Raw genomic sequence first — 12,492 nt, forward strand, 5'->3', positions numbered from 1 at the left:
TGATATTGGTGTTGTTAGTATTCTTGTCATTGAGTAATTATCATGTTGGTTTCTGATTTGGTGGTTGTTGATAAAAGTATTGTGATTACTGTATAACTTTCTATGATCTTTGGGGTGCATCCCTGGCTTAATGGAGTCACTTGCGGGAGTGGCTTCAAGCCCTTGATTCGCCTTCTGTAGAACCCGCCACAGGAGGGATGTGCACATTAATGAACATGGGTTTATCGCTCAATGGAGATGAGCGGGGCTTAGGTGGGTACGGCTGCGGTCCCCCACTGGCGGCGAGGAGTACCTGTTGCGATAGGTACTCAGGCAGGACTACACACTTATTGTGTAGTCAGTGATGTGGAGATTGGAGATGGTGACTAGAGCTATGTTGAGATATTTGAGCTGTTTGTATAATTGTTTCATTGTGGCTTGATTGTGTAATTAGTACTGACCTCGTTATTTGTTTTAAAAACTGTAGTGATCCATTCAGGGATGATGAGCAGTTGTTTAGCAGGTATGAGAAGATACGCTTGGGTTAGCTGGGATAAGTCACCACGAGGCAGTCTTAGACTCTTTCGCTGTTTTATCTTAGTTGCTGATGTGACCATAATTAGAGTATATTTAGCCCTCGAATTAGCCTTGTTCCCATGCTTTTTAGTGCATATTTGGGTCATTTATTGTCTTTAGTCCTTTATTTTGCATATTCTTTGAGGTTTTGTTTCCTTGGTAGGAAAGGAGTGAAAACCTTGTATTTTCATGGCAAAATGAAGCTAAATTGATGAGAAAAGATCCTTGCAAACCTTTGTAGATGGGCAATGATGAGAAAAGATCCTTGCATCCCCGAGGAAATCCTCAAGGATTTTATGAAGGGAAAGGAAGAAAAGATGAAAGGAAGAAGCTGTAAGACAATCCGAGCGGCTTGGCCACAATCCGCCCGTCCAAGTGGTGCAATCCGAGCGTCTTCCCCAGCTGGACGCCCGTCCAGAAACACCAAAATCCGCCTGTCCACCCCTCGAATCCGCTCGTCCAAAACTCCCACAATCCGCCCGTCCCGTGCCCCGGACGCTCGGATTGTGTGTCAGCTATTTCATCTTCTACTTGTTTTATGAAGGATGCACATATTTTTCTAAGACCGGCGAAAAGGAGACCGGAGTCTCCCTTGATACCGGCGATTCCTGAAGGACTTAATCGTCATTTAAGGCCTTAGTAAACCCTAATTTATGTAACTAATCCCCACTATAAATACCCCATTAGGCTAATTAGATTATAATGTTCTTCTTAGCAATCTCTAGTGTAGTTTATATCAATCAAATCTCTCTTTAATCTTGTAATCAACATTTAATCAAGTTTTAATACAAATTTCATATACTTAATCTCTCTTTGGTTCATCTGTCATTTTGGGTAATTGAAGATTATTTGGGTTATTATTGGGAGATTGACAACCTTCCAATCAATCATCAAATACTTCTATTATTCTTTGCTTTATTATTGGAATCATTAGTAGGTATAATTCTCTTAATCCCATTTTAATTATTGTTAATTATCTTCATTTATTCATCATGTTTTACTTTGTTGGTGTGATTGACAACCTTGCTAGCATGTTCAACATGATAATGAGTGAGTAGTTTCCTTAGCTAGGGTTAATGGATAATTAGGGGAAACCAACATGGGGGATGATTCATGCTTAAATTAATATGTTTTCATAATTTATTTGCTTGCTTGTTGTGATCTCAACTTACGCATATGTTATGTTTGATGAAATACGAGCCTATGAATCCTTGCATTTTTTACCCATCACCTATCTTTTCAATGAGACTTGTAAGACATAAACCAACTCGAGTCTCATTAGACCATGCATATAGTTGAGTAGGGAAGACGAAGTCGACTTGTAGGTGTTGTACAATCTAATCGATTCGGCTCCGGGACCCAAACTTTCCTAGGATTGTAAGATATAAACCAACTCGATCCATCACAACAATAATTGCTTGCTTATAATTTGAGAATATGTTTGTATGATCAATTCCCATGAATCCCCTATGACCCCATGACACCCTAGTGCCTTTTATCAATTGTTTACACCCCTTTTTAATCATCTTGTTTGTTTACTTTTATTGCTATTTAGTTTAGTGATCTTCTACTTCAAACCCCAAATTGTGACACCCTTAGACACCACTAGTTGCAATTGAAAATCTCATCTCAATTCCCGTCCCTTGAGATCCGACCTTTACTTGCCTCTTTACTAATTGTAGAGTTGTTTGTGGAGTTATAAATTGTGTTTTGGTCTAGGTGCTCCTAACGACAAGTACCGAAAACTAAACCTCCAAGTGAGTCCGACCAAAAATGACGCCGTTGCCGGGGACGGTGTTAAATTGATTTAGATTTTCTTGAATTGTTATTAGTTGTGTCTTTCTTTGCCTTGGGGAAGTAAAACTCCTCAAGGTTTGTTCTAATTATTTTCAAGCTGTTTGATATTTTGCATGTCTAGAAGATCACAAGGTAACTTGTTACCCTTTGATCACAAAATTGAAAGGACTTTGACAACCAATAGAAGACTTGCTAGGAGAACTTTGAGAGGTATTGGTGAGGTTTTAGATATTCAACCAAACACTATTGAGTTCATCAACCCTTTTGCAAGTGAAGGTGAGGAGAACCCAACACAAAATCAACCCACAATGCCTAAATTTTCATCACATTCCGTACCAACCGAGTAGAACCTACCCAATGGTACTCCCACACCACAACACTTAACCGGAAATTTCATTGCCTAATCCGCATTTATCCAATTAGTCGAAAGAAGGCAATTTGGGGGGATTCCTAGTGAAGACCCTCACTCACACATGGAGACCTTTTGCGACTATTGTGATGCGATTTCTCAAACCGGTGTAACTCAAGACCAAATTTGATGGGTCTTATTTCCTTTTTCTCTAATTGGCACCACAAAACAATGGTGGAAAGGCCTTGATAAGGCTACTCTTGGAATTGATTCTTGGAAGAAATTGGCTCTAGCTTTCTACAAAAAGTTCTATCCACCGGAAAAGACTAACATGCTAAGAGCTCAAATTACGGGCTTTAAGCAAAGAGATGAAGAATCTTTGTATGAAGCTTGGGAGCGATTCAAGGGAATTTGTCGCTCATGTCCTCATCATGGACTTAGAGAGTGGTTCTTGGTACAACAATTTTGGAGCGGTCTTTATGAAGACTCAAGAAACATTCTCAACATGGGATCAAATGGAATGTTCACCGAAGTTGATGACAATCAAACTTGGAACAAGATTGAGGAAATGGAGGTCCATAATTAACAATATAGTTGACCTCGCAAGGCTACTAGAGGAGGAAAGCATGAAGTGGAATCTATTACTCAATTGGGTGATTAACTTAGTGCTCACATTGATACCATCAATTTGAAGTTCGAAAAGGCTATGGCTAGACTTGAAGAAGCCTCAAAATCACCAAAGCAACATGTTAATGCCATGACGGCATCTTCATCAATCCCAAGTGGGATATGTGAGAATTGTGGAACTTTGGGACATAACCAAAGTGAATGTAGGGGAAAAAATGAACAAATGAATGCTTTTCAAGCATACAAGAGTGGTACCCCTTATTCAAACTATTACAATGAAAACACCAAATTCCACCCAAATCTCTCAAACAAAAGGCAAAATGTTCAAAACCATCAACCAACATACACCCCACCTCCCATGAGAAACCAATATCAAAGACCCTTTTGAGGTTACCAAAATTAAACTCCATACAATCAACAAAATGACCAAGGTTTTGATGTTCAAAAAGCGGTCCTCCAAATGCAAAAGAATCAACAAGATTTTTTCACTCAAATGCAAAAAGATAGTCAGGCAAAGGAAATCACCATCAACAACATCCTAGCCCACACCAAAATGTTGGAAACCCAATTAACTCAACTAGCATCTTCAAGCTCACAAAGACAAAAGGGGCAATTGCCACCTCAAAGTAATCCCCAAAGACAATAAACGGTTAGTGCCATTCACTTGAGAAGTGGTACGAGGTATGAAGCACCGGAGAACCAAGTTGAGGATAAAGTTGTGGAAGCTAGTGACAAAGAAGAAGTTGTGCAAAACTCCAAGGATGGAGAACCATCAAAAGAAGAAGTTTCAAAGAGAAATGAAGACAAGGACAAGGAGAAGGAGCCCATTGTGATTAGACTTCCTTTTTCTTGACGTTAAGCCAAGCCCAAATTTGATGACCAACTTGTGAAATTTATGGAGATTGTGAAGAATTTGGAAGTCTCGATTCCTTTCACGGAATTAATCAATCACGTGCCGGCCTATGCAAAAGTACATGAAAGACATCCTTACGAAGAAGAAGTCGATCCGGAAGCTTGAGACTAGCGCCTTCACTAAGGTGAGTAGTACAATACTTCAAGGGAGTTCACCTCCAAAACTTAAAGATCCGGGAAGCTTCTCAATATCGTGTACCATTGGCGACACCACGATCAACAAAGCCTTATGTGATCTAGGGGCTAGTGTGAGTGTTACGCCGTAATCGGTGAGTAAAAGGTTAGGGATGGGAGAGCTTAAATGCACCAATATCACACTCTAAATGGCCGATAGATCGACGAAGACACCATTAGGGATATGGGAAGATGTTCCCGTAAGAGTTGGGAAATTTTTCATCCCGGTGGACTTTGTCATTGTTGACATGGAAGAAGACTCCAACATTCCAATCATTCTAGGTAGACCTTTCATGCACACCGCGGGTGCGGTGATAGATGTGAAGCATGGAGTGCTCACTCTAGAAGTGGGAGATGAAAGCATAACTTTCAATCTTGACAAGACCATGAGAGCTCACCGTTTGCGTGAACCATGTTTTATGGTTGATCATTATAGCCGGAAGGATGATAGGAAGAAGTCGGAATTCCAATGGAAGAAGAAAGTCGATGATGCTCCATTCAAAGAGCAAGGAAGTTGTAACAAAGAGAGCTTGAAAAGCTCACCAAAGTCAAGCAATGAAGAAGATGGCCTCATTGGCCAAGATAAGAAAGTGGGAGAGTTGTCTCTATCAACTCAAGAGATCTTTAGTGACCAAGTAGATGATGTTTATGGTCCTTGGGACGATGAGTTTGAAGGGATTTTAAATCCCTACATTGGTAATGCTATCGATCAAGACCAACATGAAGGACAACAAGCGCAAAGATCTATTTAAGATCTTCATCATGACAATGAACAAGCTTTTGACTACTTCTTCAAGGTGTTGAGTAACATCAACAACACCTTGGACATGCCCCCATGACATCTCACTAAGGATGAGAGTTTGGTGGAGTCCTCTCCAAACCACCATTTGTAAATATTTCTGACTCTCTAACTTGCATTGCATTTTTTTGTCATTTCTGGATTTTTATGCTTTGATGAAGATATTTATCATTTTTTTGAGAGAAGTGAGGGAGGATGATGCGTGCATATTATATAGACTTTTACGGTCTCATTTGGCACGCATTTCTATGTATTTGAGTGATATTATGTCGCTTTATACCCCAAATAGACTACTTTGTGCTTTTATTGCTATTTTGCAGATTTGTAGCGGAAACCAACCTTTTGTGGCCTCGAGATAGCATCTCAGGAAGATGGACGGAAAAGAGGACGAAGGACTCATGCATGGGGAAGTGTGAAGACGAAAGTTAACCAAATTAAGAAAGTCAGGACTACTACGGAAGCTGAGAAGTGACTGAAGATCTCGATCGACCACATTTTGCTGTCGATCGAGAACACAGAGGAACACAAGCCCTCGATCGAGCTGTCCTGTGCTCGATCGAACTGTCAAGCCCTCGATCGAGTTGCCATGTGCTCGATCGAGCTGTCCTGTGCTCGATTGAGAGCCTTAACCTCTCGATCGAGAGGTTCTCCTTTACGTGGGCTATTAAAGCCCGTAGGTTAATAAAACTACTCGTGAAGTTTTGTTATAAAAACAAAAAGACGAGTTACTAGGTTAATATCTTTTACCTATCATTCATTTTCCCATATACATTTTTACTGCGTTTACTGTTCACTGCTTGGAATTTAACGATCTAGGATTTGGTTGTTCTTTACGCCGGATTTGCTACTATAGTATAATTCCTTCCCTTATTCTCTTCTCTTGTTTATGTTTTATATTTGCTCTTTTAGTTTCATTATTAATTTTGGCCCTAACCTCGTTATTGCCTTATACTATTGTCACATCATGTTTTCCGTTAGCATTTCGTTATTAGTTGTGTTAGTTAATATAATTAGCATGCGTAGCTAATTTCTTTATATGCCGGGATGAGGGAAACCGTGTTAGAAGCATGTTAGGACGACTACTAAGGTAGTTATGCGGTAGGAACCAGATCTAAGCAATTTATTTGTAGATCGGTTAAATGAGTGCACGCAGGAGACCGTCTGTTTAGTTAACCCCCGACCTGGATCGAATGATTGGAAGGGTAGACTTGTTTAGTTCTGATAATTGACTCCTATGAGGGCGAAAGTCAAGTAGGATGACCTTAGGGCGACTTTAGACCGAAAGGTATAGTCGGGTTTGAGATCGAAAGGAGATAACCTAGCCCTTCCTACTAATAAACTTGCCGACTTAGTTATCCCGATAGCGCGTAGAACACGGCGTACCAAAATCCTGGCATATCTCTCTTTATCTGATAGTTTATTTACATTTCTCCCTATTTTCTCTTATACCCTTATTTTCTCTTCCCCTTAAACTTTAGTAGTTAGAACATCAAATTCAAAACCCCCAGTTTATGACCGACAAATTAGACTACAGTTAATAGAAAAGCCTCTCTGTGGATTCGACCCGACTTCCCTAGCTATTTATAGTATAGGCTTGTTGGCATTTATTTTTGGTGTTGAACGACACGCATCAAATTTTGGCGCCGTTGCCGGGGAGGCAATTTTCATTTTTATCTGTGTTGTTTATTTCTGTCTTGTCTTAAGGAATTTTATTTCCTTAAGGCTGCTCTTATTTATTTCCTTTTAGCTGTGTATGCGCAGGTCTCGTAGGGGTGAATTAGTTGAGGCTGATCCCGAACCCGAAAGATCCTTTTTACGCAGAAAGAGGGAGTTAGAAAGAGTTCGTCGGGAGGAAGTCTTGAGTACTTCTGAATGTTCGGTTATTGAGGAAACTTCTATTCGTGAGACTATTATTCCAGTCAAAATGCCTAATATCGCGAGTCATTCGGAGCCTACTGCTGACTATATTCCGAAGGGGTTCAAATTGTCTACCGATGAGGACGGCAACACCTTGGACATTCGGCCGTCCTACATCAATTTGGTCGAACGAAATTTGTATCGGGGGGTCCCGGGCGAGGATCCTAGGAAACATATGGAATGATTTGCTGATTATTGTTCATCCATCCCTACATCCAAGGGAGTGACCCAAGACAAGATAAAGGAAGTTCTCTTTCCTTTCTCTCTGACCGATAATGCGATTGAATGGTTGACGGACCTGGATAGAGAAGCAGCAGGTATCACGGATTGGACTAATTTAGCTCTAGCCTTCTAAAAGAAGTACTTTCCTCCGCAGAGGACCAATGCATTGAGGGCCCAGATTACTAATTTCAAGCAGACGGGTTCTGAAAATCTGTTTGAAGCATGGTGCCGCTTTAAGAAAGCTGTGAGATCGGTACCCCATCATGGATTCCAACAGTGGTTTTTATGCAACCAATTCTATAATGGGTTATACGATGATCATTGAGCCATTTTAGATACTGCAGCTAATGGTAGATTCCAGCGCGAGGTTAATGATGATAAGGGCTGGAAGCTTATTGAGGAGATAGCTAATCACACTGCAGAATATGGGAATCCGCGGAGTGGTACACGGACGATAGCTAATGTCGAATGTGAGGATATGGATGCTAAGTTCGAAAGGCTTAATGATAGGTTTGACCAATTGGAGATGCAGACTCGAGGGAGTCAACAAACGGTTCACATGCTAAAGAAAGACGATACGAATCTTTGTGAGAGATGCGGTGAGCTGGGGCACGTTGCTATTGACTGTTTTGCTGATAGAGAGCAAGTCTTTTCTTTCCAGTAGTACCGTCAAGGGTATAATTCGGGGTATGTCCATCCAAATCTGGGTTGGTCGTCAAAATGTCCTAAATCCTACTCCTCCACCGCAGCAACAAGCTTATGTGCCACCGCATAAGCAAAGTTATAAAAAACCCCCGCAATTTCCAAATCCGCAGCAAGGAAGTTCTTCATCTGGAGGAATTTCAGAAGTGGGAGAGCTGAAATCCATGATTCAAGCTCTCGCTACACAAGTGAATAGGTCGGACCAAGCAACCAATGCTACTATCAAATTGCTTGAGTCGCAAATAGCTCAAGTTGCCGCAAATCAATCCACGAGGCAACCCGGACAGCTGCCTTCTCAATCTAAAAAGAGGAAAGAAATGTTGAATATGATAACATTGAGAACCGGACTGACTTATTCTGATGCTGATATTGTTGGTACTGATGTTTCTGGCACGAATTCCAATGCTACTGCTGCTGACAGTACGACAGCTCTCGATTGAGAGGTTTGTGTTCCTCGATCGAGAGAAAATGGAGAGATGAAGCTCGATCGAGAGGTTGCTGTAGCTCGATCGAGCACTGCTGTTGGTGAAGTCTCTCGATCGAGTGAAAGTTGTGATCGATCGACAGATTCTGATGATGAAAGTGGTCGATCGAGGCCAATGAGCAAGAGTATGATTAATAACGCTTTGATTTATGACACGCATAACAGAGCTCCTATTGAAGATGCTCCATATCTAGGGCGCTTGAAGAGGGTCAAGAAGACGGAGCCTGAGTTCGCACGTTTCGGTGAACTTGTGTGAGGATTGAACGTAAGTGTTCCGTTTATCGAGCTGCTAAAAAAGGTACCTTCATATCTAAAATTTATGCGAGAAGTATTAATGCGTAAAAGGACCATAGATGATGTTGAGACAGTAGCTTTGACGGAGGGGTGTTCTGCACACCTCCAAAATAGGACCCCACCTAAGCTTGCTGACCCTGGAAGTTTTTCGATACCGTGTCACATTGGACTTCAATTAATTGATAATGCGTTGTGTGATTTAGGAGCAAGTGTTAGCGTGTTACCCTTGTCTTTGGCCAAACGGTTAGGATTCACTAAATTCCATTGTACCAACATGACGGTCCAGATGGCTGATCGGACCTTGTCACGACCTTTAGGAGTACTGCAAGATATTGCTGTGCAAATAGAAATATTTCTTATTCCTGTCGATTTTGTCGTGTTAGATATACCCGAAGATAATCACACCCCAATTATTCTGGGAAGACCGTTCTTGCACACTGCGCAAGCGGTTATAGATGTCGGGTTGTGCACTCTTACGTTTAATATCGGTGGTGAGGAATTGGTTTTTGCTAAACCCGCTACTTATAGGGGTTCTATGCGTTTTTTGGAGTGTCATGCTATTCCTGCGGTGGTGTTGTTACGCCACCCATGATTGAGTCGCCTTCCATCCCCGTTGTTGATGTTGAGCCCCCTCGTGTTGTTACTTTACCTGCTACACTCACACCTCCGCCTTAGAATGAGAGCGATAAGGAGGACCGTGCTATTGTTGTTACTTGTACAGGACCTGGATGAGGAGCTTTGGCGCTTGACCAAGGCGAAACGAGTTCCAATGTTGGAATGGGAGAGGGCGATGGTAGCAATATGACACGCATTTTGGCGGAAGAAATAAAGTTGGGACATTCGTCGGAAAGTGGTACTTATGTTTGGAGAAGAAAGTTGGAAGTTACCGCAGTTGAGGGTAACTCCGTTAGCCAGAGGCCTAGCAGAGGCCTGAAGGACTTAATTGAGCATTAGCCGGGTTTGCAACCCCGTGCAAATTGTAATAGACAATACATTTTTGAATTTCTTTTATTGTTTTTAAACTTCTTTATTTACATTAGACACTTAGACTATAGACAATTTTAGCATAGAAGACAATTGTGGACTGTAGACAATTTGCTGGCAGTTTAGGATATTTTTTCTGTCAATTTTGCAGGTACAGAAAGCCGCACTCAAAAGATAATACAATAAAATGCGTGCCAGCAGGAAAAGCTCTCGATCGAGAGGATTTTTGAAGAAAAAGAGCTCGATCGAGGGAGTCCGTTCTCGATCGAGTAAGAGGAAGATCAAGGGACAGCCACCTCTCGATCGAGAGGTATGAATTAACTCGATCGAGAGGATCTGAGAGCTAAAGCTCTCGATCGAAAAACTTGTATATCGATCGAGAAGCTTATCGGGTATATAAAGGGATTCTCTTCTCGATCATCTTCTTTATTTTCTCGACCCCAATTCCTTCATTCCTGCATTTTTCAATCGATTAATTACCTTACAAAATTGGTTTTTCTTGCCCAAAATCTTTCTACAATAAATTACCCATATAATTACCATTCCTAATTAATCAAAAGCCCTCTCCCAAACTCCATCTTTTTCGATTAATTAGAGTTTTCGGGTTTTTAGGGTTTATCAATTCGAATTTTTCGAATTTTTGCTTATTGTTTCAATTAATTAAGCTTGTGTGGGTATTCTAGCATCAACTAAGTTCGACCTTACTCTTCTCTTTCAATTAATTGCAATCCCCATTCCCTTTTTTGTGATTTAGGGTTTATGTGGTTGTTTAGGATGAATTTTTCAATTGAAATTGTAATTTAATTATTAGTCTTGATGCTATTGTAGTTATGGATTCCAGTAAAGAAACCCCTGTCACTAAGACCGTACCTGAGACCGCTGCTAATGCTCAGACGGCTGCTTCTTTTGTTGGTGTTGTTACTCCAGTGGTTACCACCACTGCAGCTTCGGATGCTGCTTCTACCCCAGTGACGGAGAAACCCACAGCCGCCACCGAGGTCACAAAAGCCAAGGCTGTGGCAGAGGTGACACCTGCTGCCCCTGCCCCGACCAGGCCCTTTTCTATGCTGGATCGAGGAGTCACGCCTCGATTCCCGACACTGGTATGTTTGCCACCTAAGCCGAGTCGAAGAGGCTAGTCACTAGTCACTACTTTCGGCTCTTTCTGGGGCTGCAGTTGCAAGAGAGGCCACTCTTACTCCTTTACCGTAGTTGCCCACGGTACGTTTCGTTTCCACGGATCACCGGGCTCGGTTATCCGCTTTACTTCGTTGCCCTCTCTCCTCCACCCGTTTCATTGCGCGGACTGACCTAGAGACCTTAGGAATTTATGAGGAGGTCTGTAGTTTGTTGAACGGGACGGGAATGTCGGGTCTGATTACCTTGCAAGAGGCTGCTATTCGTATCCCTACATACAAGTTTCTCAGCTCTTACTCTTTTGACACCGACTCTTACGCTTCCAACCACTCTAGTCCTTGCATTCACTTTCGACTCCGCAATGAGTCGCACCATTGGACTTTGGCCAAGTTTGGGGAGGTTCTAGGCCTAGTTAGTGACGGCCCCATCGAGCCGCCTCGGGATATCCTTCAGCTGCTTTGGGCTGCACTTTCTCACACTCCTTACCCCACACGGAGAGGAGCCCACGTACACTTACCTGCTCCCCGTTACTTCTTGTGACTTATGGGAGAGACCATATTTTGGGCGACCTGAGCCCAATAACGTGACCAACACTGAGCTAGCGATTCTCGCTGTGTACCTCAACATTGACTACGGTACCCCGTTTGTTCTAAACATTGCTTATTTGGTAGCTCAGCATTGGAACGGAATTGGGAAGAAGGTCAAGACCTCTGTTGTCTGTGGCGGGATAGTGACTAGGATTGCCCGCCATCTTTACCCCTCTGAGCCTGGACTTACCGCGCCTCATAAGCAGGCTTACCTTGACTTGGCTGCCATGGTCGACTTTGCCTGGTTCCCAAAGAAGAAGGGCATGAGGACGTGGAAGATTTGTGGTTCCACGTCTGTTACCTTACCGTGCCCTACCCTTCCTCTACTTTTACCGCTCCCGACTGCTGCTGAGGGAGCGAGGCTACCTCCACCCACCTACCACCTTACTTTCACCCCTGCATCCTCCTCTTCTAAGAAGAGGAAGCGGGAGGCCGGAGCGACTTCTTTCTCTCAAGCTCAGACTCAGGCTGGACCGACGCCCGCGTCCACGCCCCCGCTTACCGGCCAATTTTGTTTGCCCTCCTCCTTCTGGATCGGCCCTGCCGGCCAATTTTGTTTGCCCTCCTGCTTTAGGGGCGCCCGAGGTCATGGACCAAGGGCGTCGTGATGCCTTGCTTCTGGATATGTGCAGGTACCTTTCCGAGATGAGACGGGATCAGGCTCTTGCCTTATTCTCGATCTACGAGTTCCACATCCGAGCACGGCGACCAATTCCAGAGGGGTGGGCGCATCCCTCCTTCTACCGATAGCCAGAGGGTGGGTACCCTCCACTCCCTTCTGACTCAGAGGACGAGGTGGAGGAGACACCGGTAGCACGAGAGTTGCGGTTGCGGTCGAGCGGGCGACACTGGCGGGCTGCCCGAGAGGAGGCGAGGGACCCCCCATATACGCCAGGTGCGGAGGAGGTAGCTGGAGATGACGATTAGAGGTTCCCCTAGTTTGTTGCTGGTT

The 12,492-nt window shown here is 43.1% G+C and overlaps 1 protein-coding gene and 1 non-coding gene across 2 annotated transcripts; one reads left to right on the forward strand and one right to left on the reverse strand.

Annotated features, from left to right (window-relative positions):
- Positions 1-3,032: 3,032 nt before the first annotated feature.
- On the reverse strand, positions 3,033-3,139 carry LOC141636550 (small nucleolar RNA R71). The gene has a single exon (XR_012541156.1). It is a non-coding gene; the product is annotated as a small nucleolar RNA R71 (small nucleolar RNA).
- Positions 3,140-8,872: 5,733 nt separating this feature from the next.
- On the forward strand, positions 8,873-9,424 carry LOC141631409 (uncharacterized). The gene has a single exon (XM_074444084.1). It carries the CDS (start codon positions 8,873-8,875, stop codon positions 9,422-9,424), a length of 552 nt encoding a protein of 183 aa, XP_074300185.1.
- Positions 9,425-12,492: the final 3,068 nt, after the last annotated feature.

This window comes from Silene latifolia, chromosome Y (assembly GCF_048544455.1).
Source record: "Silene latifolia isolate original U9 population chromosome Y, ASM4854445v1, whole genome shotgun sequence".
NCBI lineage: Eukaryota > Viridiplantae > Streptophyta > Magnoliopsida > Caryophyllales > Caryophyllaceae > Silene > Silene latifolia.

Coding starts and splice junctions, on each gene's coding strand:
- LOC141631409 (XM_074444084.1), top strand. CDS start 8,873: ATGCGTAAAAGGACCATAGATGATGTTGAGACAGTAGCTTTGACGGAG.